The sequence below is a fragment of the Haliotis cracherodii genome, unplaced genomic scaffold (genome assembly GCF_022045235.1).
Source record: "Haliotis cracherodii isolate W230 unplaced genomic scaffold, xgHalCrac1.p SCAF_9, whole genome shotgun sequence".
In the NCBI taxonomy this organism is placed as follows: Eukaryota; Metazoa; Mollusca; class Gastropoda; order Lepetellida; family Haliotidae; genus Haliotis; species Haliotis cracherodii.
Genome location: NW_027266343.1, coordinates 51,470,603 through 51,488,382, shown reverse-complemented (window position 1 = coordinate 51,488,382; position 17,780 = coordinate 51,470,603). Strand labels below are relative to the sequence as shown.

Here is a 17,780-nt window from a genome sequence, read left to right as displayed (position 1 = left end):
GTAAACTTTCCTTGCTAAATTATGTCTCATATAATTGAGGCAGGGATGCCCAACGTCCGATGCGAGATTCGCACAATATCATGATCCTTTGCCTGACAAACAGTGGCACGCGTGTGTTTCACTTTATTATCATAAAATGTCATATAACTGCGTCACTTTCCTCCAGTATTCAGTGGGGAAGCCTAGTGGTTAAAGCGTTCGCTCGTCACGCCGAAGACCCGGGTTCGATTTCCGACCTGGGTACAATGTGTGAAGCCAATTTCTGGTGTCCCCTGTCGGGATATTGCTTGAATATTGCTATAAGCGGTATAAAACCATACTCACTCACTCACTCATCACACATACTGTTCCAAACAGTCAGCGCCATACCCATGCTCATGAGTTTCACCCAAGTGGTAAACCTCTAAGGACTGCATCACTTCAGGCCTTCCTCTCCCTCCCACATAATTAACTTCTCAACTAAAAAGCAATCTAGGAACACCATACCGATTGACATGAACTCAGTTAAAAGACAGTTGACATCCGAATGAAATATTCATTTTTTCTTTGAACGAAACAAGATAGTTTTACGATTGCATAACAGTTATAGGTTCAGCTGTCACGATAATTGGTTTCAGAAAGAAGAATATGGTTGATCACAAGGAAACGTGTTCCACTAGGCCGACTTCATACGAGTTCAATGTTCCACATTCTATGAATAATTACTATAGGCGAGGCCATTATGGGAAAACAAACCAAACATTTACGGGTACGTTTTCTATTGTCAGATGAGCATTGACATTTATGTTTGGTGATAGTATTGTTAATCTACAGAGTTATATATTTTTAGTAAATAGTTTGATAAGTGCAACGTAGATAAGACAAAAGTATATTATAAAAAAATGTGAACTTTCAAGGAACGTGAGATATCAACTTTATAAAAGGAAATAATATTATTATATGTTTTAAATATAAGACCACACACTTCCTTTCCCTTATTGAAAAAAAGATAAAACTTTATAGTGTAGGATTATGAAGTCTGAAAATGTGCATAATAGTTAAAATGTGTAAATATCGACATCATAAATATTCGGATGATGGCTTGTTTTGAGATAAAGTTGTCTCTTATGTGAGTGAGATGTTTTACAGTTGTTCTTGTGATCATCGAGGAAACTACGAATGTTTCTTAAGAGCCCAAGAACCCATAACACGGGGAAATAAGCTCATTTGGTTATCAGTCAGTTGAGCTAAATATGTGTGTTCTAGCTTAACTGTTTACCCAAGGAAACATACACCCCGCTCATAGTTTAAATCTCAAAAGTGCCTACACATAACAAGTATTGTTGCATTGGATCAATACCTTCGCTGTAAGCGTAACGGTCTTTGAGGTTAACACATTATCAGACAACTGTTCATATTTGCCGCATTCTAGATTAACATTCAACCAAGCAAGATGTCCAGGAGTGCTGAGAGAACATGTTTTATGATTTTCTTGATGTTTGTTGTCAGTGCAGACGCGTTTTCAACAGGTAAGGATAATCTATAAATTTTGTAGTTTTATTTATTTCATCGTTTGTTTTCGTTAACAACCTTCAAATATTCAAACATAAACGTAAGCTATGACTGAATATATTTTATATTGTTAAGCAAATAACATCATATTAACGCGTTCACTTGAGTGAGTGAGTGAGTGAGTGAGTGAGTGAGCGAGCGAGCGAGCCAGCGAGCGAGCGAGTAAGTTTTTATTGTTTTACGCCGCTTTTAGCAATACCCCAGTAATACCATTGCGGGGGGACACAAGAAATGGGCTTCACACATTGTACCCATGTCGGGAATCGAACCCGGGCCTTCGGCGTGACGAGCGAACGCCTTAACCATAGGGCTACCCCACCGCCCCTCTCTGACATGAGGAGCTAAACAACTGTTGATTTACCGACAATACAAAACCCAAAAAACCCTTTTGTTCAAGCGTTTCATTGTAATAGATTTTATCATATATGAATAATATGATATCGTCAACTATTATTACATGTATTTATTAAAAAACCTATAACTCCATACTTATTGTATGTATGTATGTATGTATGTATGTATGTATGTATGTATGTATGTATGTATGTATGTATGTATGTATGTATGTATGTATGTATGTATGTATGTATGTACATTAACCTTCTGGACGCCGACATTGTGTCGAGAACAGGAACAAACAGGTCTTTGCTACCAGGGGCGGTGGGATAGCCAAGTAGTTGAGGCGATCGTTTGTCATTCCGAAGGTCGGAGTTCGATTGCCCAATCGGGCACAATGTGTGAAAAACTTTTCTGATATTCCCCGGTTTGACATTGCTGGAATATTGCTTAGCGTGGTGTTATAGACATGCTCACTGTTTCCAAATCAGCTAATATCTCACTCTCAACAAATATTTCCCACAACTTCATCTATCATATTTGTTTAATAAGGCTTTTAAAGTCTATGCTCATCATATTTGCTTCTGAAGAGAATTTAATGACCAAGAACCTAGGATGCGTCTGTTCCCACAGACAAGGCTCAAATAACACAATGATGATAGATAAACATAACTACATTAATTGTGTGATCAAGGTACTTGGTATAAGTGACAAGTAATGACACAAATAAGGTAGGCAACTATAATAACTGAGGAATAAATATGTCCAAACCATCCATCAGTACTTTCAACGTTTGACTTGATTCTAAAACCGGAATCCATGTCCAATCCTCTTTTGTACTGCCCCATAGCTCCATGACAATCCGCACCAAGAGAAAGATATTGCTGGGTTCAGAAAATGTACCACCAAATCCCTTTCTTAAAAAATTAACCAATCATTACTACAATCAAGCAAGGACTTTCTGTATGTTCACAGAAAGTATTTGAAACTATTGCAATCATTACCATGTGGATTCTCAAAGATTCAAAAAGGACTTGGTTGACATTTATGCAATCTCAGAAAAGAACCAATTTCAATTCAGTCGTGGTGACACTAGATATAGTTAAATATCTGTCTTCAGAGGTTCAGGACAATGTGTCAAAAATGAAAGCAAATACCTTCTGAAATTTACTGAGAAAACAATATGTGAAATGCTGGACTTTCTCATTGATAACACCCATGTACAATTTGGGAATATGACGTATAGGCAGCCCATTAACCCACGGGTACCCGTTGTGTTCCCCTTCTTGCTAATCTGTTTCTTAATGCATATGCATGTTAATATCGGCTCGGATTGGCAAAGTCAAAACAAGGTAATTTGGAAGTTTCGTTGAAGAAGTTTACCTTAAGTCTCCTCATCTGTTTCGTATTTAGATCTGTGAATAAAGATTCAGAGTGACATAAAAACTCTCCACACGCCTGAATGACAAGAGGGATGACTCCAAGTTTCCAATAGTCAACTTTCTCCTTATGTCGAGCAATATTTCAGCACCTCCTTTGGTGTCTACATTTCAGATTTCACATTTCACAACATTTTAGGTACGAGTGAGTGAGTATGGCCTTACGCCGCTTTTAGCAATATTACATCCAAATGACGGCGGAGGACAGCAGAAATGGGCTTCACACATTGTACCCATGTCGGGAATTGACCCCGGGCTTTCGGCGTGACGAGCGAACGCTTTAACCACTAGGCTACCCGACCGCCCCGTTTTAGGTACGATCGATCATGATCTTTCTACGACGATGTCAAAGAGCGTCACACGACCTTTGCTTAAAAGTTGTTAGATCAAATTTGACTCGCATTTGCATGTGTTTGTGACGGGTGCCACCGGTTGGGCAGGATTCGCTCGCCTTTCCGCGAACAGCTGGTATTGTCACTGTTTTATAGTGATTCAGAAATACATGCCCATGATACATTTGAAATTGCACAATCAACTCTGCTTTTAGCAGGGATTTCTTGTGACCATGGAAAAGGCTTTGTCGCTTTTATAGATCTCATCCCTTACGTTCTGTTTGAACATTCCTCCTACATTAAGTTGACACCCCGAGACATAACTGAAATATTGTTCAACACTACATGGAGTCCGACCACAATACAATTTAACTATATCCCTGATCTCAGTCGACGTGGGTATTCACATGCAAAATCTGTCTTCTGTATCCAACGCTTGTCGCGAGATCCCATTAGAGAGGATCGGATGGTCAGACTTACTGACAGCGTGCCCCGTTCTTGGTTTCGCGTGCTTTCAGTCACTGTGATATCATTACTGAGTGCGGCGTTAAACAACACCCACTCACTTACTCACTCAAGACCTGTACCTCACTTAGACACTCACTCACTGACAATACATTTACCTGGGCAGAACTAATTGTTGATTACACAAACAGTGGACATCGATGCCGGGCAACCATGATACACTGTACCAATGCCCATTTTTACCAAGCTGACAACAAACAGGGTGCTATCGAGTCTATCATTTAGATAAACTCTTTTTGTTCGTAGAAATACACCAGCCTGCATTAAATTCAATGATGATGTTTACGCTTGTAAACAGATCGATTATCAATCGAAAATTTGCTTCAAGATCAAGCATTACTTGGATCCATTGTTTACCCCAAAATGCGACAAAGTCCACGATCAATGATGGAATTGGTTATCCCAATCTCATGTCATATAACAATGCCCCCACACCGCGCCTACTTTGTATTACAAACTATCAGACATTATATCAATGAGTATCTAAAAGTTCAAAACACTGTCTAACGAAATTTATATGAAGGGTTCTATTGTCGCAGGTGTCTCAACAGCAAAGCGCATGTTTTCATTTGAATTCTGTTGATTATGTAAATATTGTTGACCTGAAAACTTGACAACGGCTGGAGATGACAACTGTTTCGTCGACATAGTTCCTTTATAAAACCAGTGTACAGTTGCAAAGGAACAATATGAAAATTGAATAAGTAGTTATGGTACATGAGTTCCTACAGTGACAGGTCGAACTATCGATGATCACAGACCATGGTTTGATGGTTAAAGGATCAATAGTTTACATTGTTGCCAAGCTATCTATGTAAACAGACGAAATGACAATATGCAGTTGAAGAACACTTTTACTAATTAACCATTTTTGTGTATCCAAACTTTTAAGATTTTGATAAGACACTGATATACGTTAAGACCAAGCACAGAATCTCTACATCTTGACCGACGATACTCCAAGTATAACGGCCCTAGGAAATAGCGGACGTTTTATGCTTTTATTTGTTCTTGCTTTTGTCACAGGGTGGCAGTTACAGCTTAACATATTCCCACCGTTTATGCATCGGGTAGTATCATGTAAGTTGGGGTCGTGCAAACCATATTTTCTAATTTCGCTTCCTCGTCAACAAGCGCCATGACACCGAGCTCTTACTTTATAACAGCTTAAGTCAAGCGGGCCAATACTCATCCTCTTGTTCTTAATTCCCATCTGAGATCTTCTTAACACGTTCTAGTTAAATGAGCAGTTGTAATATTTAATTGTACGTGTTTAGGTTTGTGTAACTTTATATAAAAGTGGCAAAACCTTGTCAAAGTACAGAGAAGTCTCTGTCAAAGGCAGAGTCGACTGACTAGATCAGACTATATCGGGAACCTGTATTTATGAATCACTATTAAACAGTGATGATACCAAGTGTTCGCGAAAAGGTGAGCGCATCCCGCCCCACCGGTGGCCCCGTCACAAACACATGTAAAGGCAAGTCACCTGCGAAAACGGTTACCTTAACATATGGTACAAGTCAAAATAAAATGCAAAATAAATCTAAAATAAGATGTGAATGTGAAATAAATTGAAAAATAGAGTGTAAAAAAATGACAAATGATATAAACTATCAAACTTTATGAAGCTAAGGTATGTAAGGAGTCGACCGCGAGCAGGATGTGCGGCTCGGAGGAATCGCCCTGATGTTGAGGTGGAGCTCCTCTCACCTGTCATTCATCGTTGTGCTTGCGACGTAGAGCAGGCAATCCGCTCACTGCGACAGTTGCTTTAGGGTCTATATATTGTGTATTAAATGTTCCGGAACAATGATTCAGATGTCGTCCTCCAGTACCCCCAAGAGTTAATTCCCAGCATAGCTTCACGTGATGTACAATCCGGTAAGATGCTAAGATGGAGGCGCTAGGCGATCAGTAGCTTTATGATGTATTTTATTCCGCTGACATTTTGAATCGTTTCGCAGAAGTACATTTTGCTAACTAGAATTTGATTTCTAAGGCTTGTGTGTGTGTGTGTGTGTGTGTGTGTGTGTGTGTGTGTGTGTGTGTGTGTGTGTGTGTGTGTGTGTGTGTGTGTGTGTGTGTGTGTGTGTGTGTGTGTGTGTGTATGTATGTATGTATGTGTGTGTGTGTGTGTGTGTGTGTGTGTGTACTACATGAATAGTTTCTGAAATGTGCCCCTAATGATCAGTTTGTTGGCGGTGGCGAATAAACTGTATAGTTTGTTTGAGCTTTCAAGTTTAGTTTTGAAAAACTATGTTTTCGTGAAAAAAAGTGAAATAAAATTCAACAACCATGTATTCACCTTCTTAACTAGGAATTGAACTTTGATTTGTCACCACAAACGTGCATGGACCACCACGGATGTGCTTGAGTTTTTGCAATCTTACAATAAGCACAAAGTTCAATTATATCAAAACATTTAATTTTTCAACTTGTACACCACTATCACACCTGTGCATAAAGATTCACAGAGAGAGAAATTACTGTCCAGGGGTGATGCAATGTCCAAACGTCAACTTTCCCTTCATGTCTAGCGATATCGATATTGCTATCAGCTTCAGCCTTTTGTTTTATCTGTTGGGCAGGACATACTTACCCTGTTGTCCGCCTGGTGCAATCACTGATTTTCAGTCCCCAATTCATATAAATGCCACTGCTATTTTTGCCCTTTACGCCAAGTGGAATCTATTTCGGCGGATAATCTAGACTGGTGATTCTCCTGCATTGACAATTTATATATATTTGGTGTATAATGTTACATGAGCATGCTCTTTCTAGGAAGATTTCTACAATATGTGAAGCCCATTTCTGGTGTCCACCGCCGTGATATTGGTGGAATATTGCTAAAAGCGGCGTAAAACCATACTCACTCACTCACTCACTCACTAGGAAGATTTCAAAGGTTGTTTGATCAGGTTCACGTGTTTAGTTTCAGGTAAAGAACTGACTTGCCATTACATGTGTTGGCACCTTTTTGCGAATACCTATCATCACAACACCTGATTCATAAACACGTGCTTATATAGTCTGCATTTTACACTGGACACTGCTTTAACAGAGGTTTCCTATCGGAATGTTTTTATGTCAGGAAGTTTTTCTGCTCTCATCCATGTCGCTTGTTTTTTATTGAGTCTATGATATTTAACTAGTTGTATCACTATGCATGTTCTTAGTGAATGTATAATGTGTTCCCTATCGCTACATGACTGAAATATTAACGTAAATTCTTAACCCTCTCTACTGAATACATGGAACATTAAGTATATAATATCAGTTACTTAACTTTGCGAAACCACCCTTATCACCGTTCGTTGCCTCAAGATATGAATTCGAATCTATAAACGCTAGTAACGCTGAATCAATACCTTATATGGATAAACGGCCATTACTCAGACATAGTTTAGAAGTGGGAATCGACACATATGTTTCGTTTTTCACGATATTTTATATCTGTACCTTGTTTTAACCTTTGGACCATGATTGAATCCAGTTTTCAATATGACCTCCACCGCGGCCATATTGAAAAAAAAGACTATTTATGGCCATTCTCATGCTCTCAAATTGGCTCTGTAAACGTCTTCTCTTCTGCAATTGAGAGGCTCAGAAAGCTGAACTTTGGCATCTTTCACCTCATGATGACATACTATTTTGTTCAAATCTGTAAATTGTAGTGTCAGTATTCAGTCCTAAGTGTTTGTGCAGACCATATATGAATATCAATGCTGACAGCATATAGTTTTAAGTTTGTGACTTTGTTACGTTTTAAACTGATGAGTACATATCCATGTGAGTTACAGAGCACTATTTTATTGTTCGGGTTTAGGGGCTAAGGTTAATTTTTGTATACGCCTTGAGTGATACATGAAGTTTTATCCTTCTTACAATTCCGACAAGTACCATGGTAAAGGTATCAGTCCAATTCGTAAAACCCACCCTTACCCCAACGCCCCATATGGAATCCAGGATTTAATTGATCAAAGTATCTATGAGTGAGTGAGTATTGTTTACGCCCCTTTAAGCAATATTCCAGCAATATCACGGCGAGGGACACCAGAAATTGGCTTCACACATTGTACCCATGTCGGGATTCGAACCCGGGTCTTTGGCGTGACGAGCCAACGCTTTTTAACCTCTAGGCTACCCGACCGCCCCCACAGTATCTATGCGACATAAGGAATCGGGTGTTCAGGCTCGGTGACTTGATTCATTGGTGTCATCTTACTCCGAAGGCGATAGTAATATCAACCACAATTTTGTCTCGCCAAGATTCTTTTATATCCAGGCTGCCGTGGTTCAGGCAAGACTAATACTGTCTGTGGCAGAACTCAACACACCAATCAAAGGCACAAACCTAGTATCATGGCGTATAAGGGATATACGCCATGATATACATGTATGTGAAAAGTTGGGAAGCATATTTTCGTTTATGAACAATTGGCTTGAATATTCTTCAACAACTTAACTTATTACTCTTTTTCAGTTTGTCCATCTGCTGCGACCCAAACCTACTCATCAATGATCACAGCAACCGCATCAAACGACACAGATATTATCTTCCTTGCATCAACAAGTCAAGGACCAGTCCAGATGTGGATGAGGGCTTTTGGCTTTTTCAAGGAGGCCAGTTTGGACCCCAACACCATGCAGGGTATACCATTGCCTACCTCGGTGCGAATGTCACCCGAAGAGGCAGAGTCTGGCAACATCCTCGTCATCGTTTCCTCAGATGCAGCCGCCATTTTCATCAAGACTGACCATTCAATGTACCAGTTGAGAGACATTTCACAACTATCTAAAGAGTATATAACCGTCTCATATTTTGCTCCGAACGCTGCAGAAACATGGAATTCGACGATCGGCATTTCTGCTGTTTTTAACGATGCAGCTTTAGACGTGACCTTTAAAAATGGAATTGACGTTGAAGAAATATTTTCCAGATTTACCAACGAAACAAAGTGTAACGTCACTGGGCAGAGTATTTCGTGTAAATCTTCGGGCAGTAGGCGATATGTCATGCAAATACAGTCGAGATCTGACTTATCAGGAACCAAAATTACGTCCTCAAAAGATGTCTCAGTAATAGCGGGAGCAGTTGCTGAAAGCAACCTCATGGACCACATGGTACCTTTAGACAGTCTCGCAATAAGTTACACAGTTTTCGGGTTTCCGGGCGGAAACGGAAGTTGCATTTGTCGGATTGTAGCAACATCTGGGTTAACAGATGTTACCGTCGATGGTGTAAATACAGTAACGATAACTGGAGAAGGGGATTATATTGATGTCAACGTTTCTGGTGACAGTTTCCATACAATCAGCGCGACATATCCAATACTTGTTGCCATGGTGATTCAAAATGGCGAATCTAGTTCTCCAGCTTTCATAGTCGCGCATTCTACAGGGTATGTTTCTCAATATACCTTCACGCTTGTAAATGACGACGCAAATGACAACGTTGAGCACTATATTGTAGTACCTGCTGTCCCCCAGGGAGGGATATTGTTGAACGGCGAATCCCCCCCAAACGAAACGCTGTGCATGGCGGTAGGTGGTACGATGGAAACTGGGTGTTTTGTACCAGTAGAGGGATATGATGCTGTGCACAGCATATCTAGCAGCGACGGGGGGAATTTTACAGCATACCTAATCGGCAGCGGTGACCACGGTACTTTCGGCTCCGCATTGATCGAAACAGTCACGTCCAAGGTAAAGCGATATTGTTACAATAACTTCGATGAAAGAATATCAAGTAGAGATTTATTGAGCATCAAAAATATATAGAGGTTATCAAGCGAGTGTGTTTTGGGATGGTAAATATCCTGTATTAGGAATAAATAGTATGTTTTAAGCTCGCCAAGGCTCGCTAAATACAATGTTTATTCCTTATGCAGGATATTTACCATCCCCAAACACACAAGCGTGATAACCTCTTTATCATATAATGTCATTCTTTAATTCTGTGCTTCAAAATCTCTCTCACAAACATTACCGAAACATTGCGAATTTTCATGGAATGCGCGCATTAATATTTATTACGTCACAGCGTTAGTGATGTGTCAGTCGGACAGTGACCGTAGCCAATATAGTTCCAACTGAAATCTGTTTCTTATACAGTGGTGAAGCAACACATACGCAAAACAAGAGTTGTTTTTATTTGCCTTTCGCGGCAATCCATCGGTCTATCCGCAAGAGTAACTGCCCTTTGTCAAAGAGAAGCTACTCTTACCCTAGTCTATGAGACGTCACGGCCACGGTCAGACGTTGTTGACAGTCGGTATGGCCTGTCATAACGTTAAGAAGTGTAGTCAGATGTACACACAGCGACAAAACGAAACAAGGTAACAATTCAAACATATTTCGGCCAAATCCAACTATTTTAATTTGTGGAGGTTTCCAGCCGCAGAGGCACAGATATGGTTGTTGATCCCGCTTGGCTAGGCTTCGTGCCCTCGCAATTTGTTTCTCCAAAGTTGCCAAAACTTATAAAATGCCTTCGCTACGTCACAGCTAGGCACTGATTTTAAGTATATTAGACTGTTCATTTGATAATGATAGCAGTTATCGCTGTAGTTTATCCAGATTCCCGATGGTTAATTCTGACTCGATTGCCGAATGACGAGGGCGACGCCATGTTTGTTTATAAACAGTGAAAGTAGTCCTACTTGACCTTTGATATTTACATCTCTATCCGCATATGACCCCAACGGATATCGTTTTTATCCGTTGGCTTTATCCTGCCGAGAAACCTACCCATTATATGATAAATCGAGTTATCGGTAGTTTCATGGGTTTCACCAAAGTGATAAATATGTATGTCGGACCTTCCTACACATCAAGCTGAGCGGCCGTGATATAACTGATTTTAATTTGTTTGTTGTTTAACGCCGCACTCAGCAATATTCCAGCTATATGACGGCAGTCTGTGAATAATCGAGCCTGGACAAGACAAACCAGTGATTGATATAATTGAAATACTGTTCAAAGCGGTCATCAGCCAAACTCTCTCACTGTACTTTCATGCGCTTAGAGTATATCTAGTGTGAAGTGTTGCGCTCTAAATGTGGCCTTTATTAAGAATTCACCTTCATTTTGTGTGAGTTCATTGGAGTATGAACCTTTATAGAGTGAGGACCAAACTGTATGAACGTCGGAGCTTGTCAATTCTTATAATTTTTTTATAACAATTTCTTACCTCAAATGATGTAGGCCAAGATCTAAACACAATTTTATTTAGTACGTGTGACTTCATGTTTACACTGACAGACATACAACAACCAGTTTATCGCAGAGTGAAATAATTCCTCAAAAAGAGAGGTGACATGGGCGTATGGATGCACAACTTGCTCTTCAGAAACATCTTACGCAGCACATGTATTCAAATCATATCCTCATTAGATGAGAAAGGTCTGTAAAGAACTACCTCATTAAGTCAGTCACAATGACAGCGCGTCGTAATTCATTTACATCAAGTACAAGACGTCAAAATGGCCGACACGATAAGCGTGACGGGAGAGATTTCCGAAGTTGTTAATGAACCTGTGGCGGTTACATGTGTTAGGCATCATTGATCAACTGGCCGATCATTGAAAGGTGAATAAAGATGCGTCAAACAGACACTAAGGTAAATTCATAGATTACTGGACACGGTCAATGTCAGCCTAGGCGGGGTTTGAGTCGATATTAATATAATTTAGATGTGCTTTTCTTCGTTTGTTCATTAGGATAGGCCGCAGCGAGGATATTCGTGAACAATCATGCAGTCACGCTTTCTGACATTTCTCAATATATACTGAAACACTGAGAGCAAGAATAAAGGTTCTAAATGATCAGAAAGAACGCTTATGTATGTTTTCGTGCTTTGGAATTCCCAGGGGGTTCCCCAGGAATGTGGAAGTAGTCCGTCAGTGTTTACATTATTTCAAGAACACGATCTCGTGAAAAACGTATGCACGTCAAATTGTGTCGTTCATACACTTATGAACGTCAATTTCGCGGTCATGTGACCGACTTCTCGTCCAATGGAAAAGCCGTCCATCGTGTAAACTTCAAATAAAAAAAATATTAATTGGTAATGCCATCGGGCGGAAGAGGTTGAAAGTGAAAACGTATTTCCTTCCGACATCCACTGTGATAACAAAAGCATCATGTAAGTCTCACCCGTGCCACACACTGTAAATGTTAGTACAATGACAAGTCTCAGGGAGATCGTGATGCCCAGGCAGCAATCACATCCTGTGTCGCAGTGTCGACAACAGCGTTGTCGTTCTCTGCCGATATCGACTGATACCGATATCTTGTTTCCAGAATTGGACAGACCCCCCTCCACCTCTATCCCTGGACACGTCGTATTGTGTCAAGTCTGGGGGACTGGGAAACTACGTCTCAAACGGCACCAACGGTAACGTCGTATTGTCAATATCTGCTGAAACGTATTGTGCAATTCTGTCTGACCTTTATGTCAATCAATCTTTATATTGAGTTGGAGAGACGGTGAGTGGGTAGATTGATTGGTTGTTGATGTAGTTGTGAGGAAGGTAAAGATGCGAGTGACAGGGAGGATGGTTTGTTTGTGAGTAAATGGTAAATGAGTGGGTCGGGTTGGTTTGTAAGTGAGTGACTGGAGTGGTTGGTTGGTTAGTGTGTGAGTGAGTGGTTGGATTGGTGGGTTGGTTCTTGTGTGGGTGAGTGGTTGGATGGTTGGGTAAGTGTATGGGTAAGTGGTTGTATGGGTTGGTTAGTGTGTGGGTGAGTGGTTGGATGGTTGGGTAAGTGTATGGGTAAGTGGTTGTATGGGTTGGTTCGTGTGTGGGTGAGTGGTTGGATGGTTGGGTAAGTGTATGGGTAAGTGGTTGGATGGGTTGGTTAGTGTGTGGGTGAGTGGTTGGATGGTTGGGTAAGTGTATGGGTAAGTGGTTGTATGGGTTGGTTAGTGTGTGGGTGAATGGTTGGATGGGTGGGTTGGGTAGGTTAGTTGGTGAATGGTTCGATGGGTAGGTGTGTGGGCGAGTGGTTGGATGGGTAGGTTGGTTATTGTGTGAGTGAGTGGTTGGATTGGTGGGTTGGTTAGTGTGCGGGTGAGTGGTTGGACGGGTGGGTTGGTTATTGTGTGAGTGAGTGGTGGGATGGTTGGGTTGGTTAGTGTGTGGGTGAGTGGTTGGACGGGTAGGTTGGTTATTGTGTGAGTGAGTGGTTGGATAGGTAGGTTGGTTAGTGTGCGGGTGAGTGGTTGGATTGGTGGGTTGGTTAGTGTGTGGGTGAATGGTTGGACGGGTAGGTTGGTTATTGTGTGAGTGAGTGGTTGGATTGGTGGGTTGGTTACTGTACGAGTGAGAGGTTGGACGGGTTGGTTGGTTAGGTGTGTGGGTGGGACTTTGGATAGGTGGGTTGGTTGTGTGGGTGAGAGGTTGGATGAGAAGGTTGGGAAGGTGTATGGGTGGTTGGATGGGTGAGTTGGGTAGGTGTGTGGGTGAGTGGTTGGACGGGTAGGTTAGTTATTGTGTGGGTGATTGGTTGGATTGGTGGGTTGGTTAGTGTGAGGGTGGGACGTTGGATGGTTGGGTTGGGTAGGTGAGTGGTTGGATGGTTGGGTTTGTTAGTTTGTGGGTGAGTGGTTTGATTCGTGGGTTTTGTAGGTGTGTGGATGAGTAGTTGGATGAGAAGGTTGGGAAGGTGTATGGGTGAGTGGTGGATAGGTCAAAGTCAAAAGTTACGCATGTAGATACAATCATAAATGTTACACCTTGGGATATACACGTTGTTTGATTATTTATTTCTTTTGGCTAATGTATACTTAATATTTAGAGAAAGATTTAATATATTAGATTCGTTCTTTGTCGTCAAAATAACTACAAAGTCGTTTATCGGTGTTTGCCATTAAATAATCTTTTTATATAATCCTTTTATATAATCATTGTAAAATGGAATCAGAATCAAAAGCCTTTTCGAATCTACAAAAGCTACATGACAAGGATTTTCGAATATGTGCATAAAGTGTAAATATATGATCTGAGGTAGAATAACTTTTTCTGAAGAGGGCTTGAAATTCCTGAATCCTTTCACGCACGTTCGTCAATTTAGAAATACTATTTTTTAATATTGCAGTAAATACTTTTCCTAAATTCGTCATTCAATATTAGTTTCTTCTCAGTGACACCCTCATGTTTTAATTAATTATATGTTTGATTCATATGAGGGAACTTACTAGTCAATTCCAAAGGTAAATGATAAGATTCTAGACGATCGACAATATTCAACATGTTAATTAATGAAGGAAAGTTGGGTTGGGGTTGTGTACGTGTGAGTGGTTTGATGGGTACGTTTGTGAGTGGATGAATGAAAAGATGGTTTGTTTCGATTATGGTTGTGTGTGTTAACGTGTGTTGGGTAGGTGAGTGAATGAGTGTTGTTAGATGCCCCAGGAAGCAATAGCATACCATAATGTATTTATCGTTAGTTAGCGTCTTCCTGAATCCTGAATATAATTATTCATTTAACCAATGTGGAGGACCCGGATCATATCTGCGTTCCACCAACATTAAGCTGACACACCGAGATGTTACCGGCATGTTAGCTAGAGCGCCTGCTCCTTTTTATGACAAAAACATTGATGTTTGTTTTCAAAGTGACATGCTCACATTGGAATACAGAAATTACTCTTAAATTTCACGTTTCTTTTGCTTTGGATACTTTACTTTTAATGTACTTTGGTCGTTGGTCAAGCATGTTATAGCAGCCTTGTTGGAATCAAGATTTTCAGAATGCATTTTATTTTTTGTTTTGGACACATGTCTTCAACAAGCTACTTCTCTGAACCAACCTGATGAAATATTTTCAAACTTTACAAGAATCGTCTCCATACTTAATACACCATGCATTGAGCATTGGCATTATATATCCACATCCACAGGAATTATAACAACAGAAAGATGCTCATTCAGTGCGTTTACATTGACGCTAGAATCTACCTTGTGCAATCTTGTCTTGAAAGTCTTCTGTTGTAAGTTTATGTTGTTGCTGTTGAAAACAATTTGAAATCAGTATATATCAGGGTGATATCGCAATGGGTGCTGTCCTTCCTTCACGTTTTGCGTCTGGGGCACAACCTAAATATTTCTGGACCAAACTGCACAGATAGAAGTCTGGTCATGAACGTGTGCTTTTTTCTATCTAGGACTTTTAAATTATTATATCATATTTGTTTTCTCTTTCTGGACTTAAGTTCAAATTAGGGGAGGGGCTGTTTCCGGATCAACACTCAAAGACCGTTCATTATTTATGGACGAAAGTCTGAATGACCTGAATGCTCAGTGAGCCAAAGTCTTGAAAATGTAAATCCCACGGTAGTAAAACAAACACTCAATCCCGCGGTAGTATAGCAAACACTCACATGATGATATGTCTGAGGTAACTCTACGTCTAAGGGATATCTATGTCTAAGGGAACTCTATGTGTAAGGGAACACACACACACACGCACGCACGCACGCACGCACGCACGCACGCACGCGCACACACACACACACAAACGAAAAAAAAATACAAAAAATACACACACACACAAACGACCTTACACCCCATTTCACCCCACCAAATGGACCTCTATGCCTTTCAAACTTGATAATCCAATACGTGGAAGTATCACATGAAGCCTAACAAAGCTGCTTTTCTTGGATTTCTTTGCAGTGCAAATGGCAACGATGGACGTCAAGAAGAAGAGAAGAATCATATCCTTTACCATCAAGCACATGAGGATGCCTAGTGCAGAAGCCTGTCAACTAACCTGCTTCCTTTATGCCGGTTGTAGGGGCGTCAACTACAACAGCCTCACCTTGGACAACAACTGCGACATTGTGTTCGGCGGACTTTCATGTTCAGATTACAATACCGAGTGGACCTTTTACAAAATAAAGTAAAACATGGTTATAGCGGCAAGATGTAAATCCCACGGTAGTAAAACATGGTTATAGCGGCAAGATATAAATCCCACGGTAGTAAAACATGGTTATAGCGGAAAAATGTAAATCACACGGTAGTAAAACATGGTTATAGCGGAAAAATGTAAAAGGTAGTAAAACATGGTTATAGCGGCAAGATGTAAATCCCACGGTAGCAAAACATGGTTATAGCGGAAAAATGTAAATCACACGGTAGTAAAACAAGGTTATAGCGGCAAGATGTAAATCCCACGGTAGTAAAACATGGTAAGAGCGACAAGATGTAAATCCCACGGTAGTAAAACATGGTTATGGCGGCAAGACGTAAATCCCAAGGTAGTAAAACATGGTTATAGCGGCAAGATGTAAATCCCACGGTAGTAAAACATGGTTATAGCGACAAGATGTAAATCCCAAGGTAGTAAAACATGGTTCGAGCGGCAAGATGTAAATCCCAAGGTAGTAAAACATGGTTCGAGCGGCAAGATGTAAATCCCAAGGTAGTAAAACATGGTTCGAGCGGCAAGATGTAAATCCCAAGGTAGTAAAACATGGTTCGAGCGGCAAGATGTAAATCCCACGGTAGTATAGCAAACACTCACATGATGATATGTCTGAGGTAACTCTACGCTTAAGGGATCTCTAAGTCTAAGGGAACTCTATGTCTTAGAGAGCTCTGTGTCTAAGGGATCTCTATGTCTAAGGGCGCTCTATGTCTAAATGATCTCTAAGTCTAAGGGATCTCTATATCTAAGGGATCTCTGTGTCAAACGTATCTCTATGGCTTAGGGAACTCTATATCTAAGAGATATCTATATCTAAGGGAACTCTGTGTCTATGGGAGCTCTATGTCTAAGGGATCTCTATGTCTAAGGGATGTCTATGTCTAAGGGAACTCTATGTCTAAGGGATATCTGTGTCTAAGGGAGCTCTGTGTCAAAGGCAACTCTATGTCTAAGGGAGCTCTATGTCAAAGGGATCTCTATATCTAAGGGATCTCTGTGTCAAACGTATCTCTATGGCTTAGGGAACTCTATATCTAAGGGATATCTATATCTAAGGGAACTCTGTGTCTATGGGAGCTCTGTGTCTAAGGGATCTCTAGGTCTAAGGGAACTCTATGTCTAAGGGAAATCTATGTCTAAGGGAGCTCTATATTTTAGAGAGCTGTGTGTCTAAAGGATCTCTCTCTGTAAGGGAGCTCTATGTCTAAGGGAGCTCTATGTCTAAGGAGCTCTGTGTCAAAGGGAGCTCTCTGTCTAAGGGGGCTCTGTGCCAAAGGGATCTCTATATCTAAGGGATCATTGTGTCAAGCGTAGCTCTGTGTCTCAGGGAGCTCTATGTCTAAGGGAACTCAGTCAGTACGAATGTGTTTTGAATCCGGATCCGGTTCATTGCAATCGGATGGAAATAAGCTTTTGATTAAGCGTCATGTTGCAAATGTTGGTTTGACAATAACCAGCCATGTTCAAACGGCAGACAACTAGTCTTTTACACATGCCAAGATGTAACACGATCAAGTATATAAGTGTGGCTAAAATGAATGAAAAGTGTTAGTTGTCAATTGCTTGAATAAAAACAACTACGCAAGTATGATTTCTTTGCGGCAATTTTGTATTGTATATGTCTGTATCGCCTAAGAAAATCAGTTTAGGTCAAAGA

The 17,780-nt window shown here is 40.6% G+C and overlaps 1 protein-coding gene across 1 annotated transcript; it reads left to right on the top strand.

The window, feature by feature from the left end:
* Nucleotides 1-1,432: 1,432 nt before the first annotated feature.
* LOC139453213 (uncharacterized) lies at nt 1,433-16,190 on the top strand. The gene is made up of 4 exons (XM_071234842.1): nt 1,433-1,508; nt 8,670-9,892; nt 12,491-12,584; nt 15,868-16,190. The coding sequence occupies exons 1-4, from the start codon at nt 1,433-1,435 to the stop codon at nt 16,095-16,097; spliced, it is 1,623 nt and encodes a 540-aa protein (XP_071090943.1). The 3' UTR covers nt 16,098-16,190.
* Nucleotides 16,191-17,780: the final 1,590 nt, after the last annotated feature.

Bases quoted from the DNA above. Each gene is read 5' to 3' on its own strand.
- LOC139453213 (XM_071234842.1), top strand. From the start codon at position 1,433: ATGTCCAGGAGTGCTGAGAGAACATGTTTTATGATTTTCTTGATGTTT. The intron at 1,509-8,669 runs GTAAGGATAATC...ACTCTTTTTCAG, and splicing joins TGCAGACGCGTTTTCAACAG to TTTGTCCATCTGCTGCGACC. The intron at 12,585-15,867 runs GTAACGTCGTAT...ATTTCTTTGCAG, and splicing joins CGTCTCAAACGGCACCAACG to TGCAAATGGCAACGATGGAC.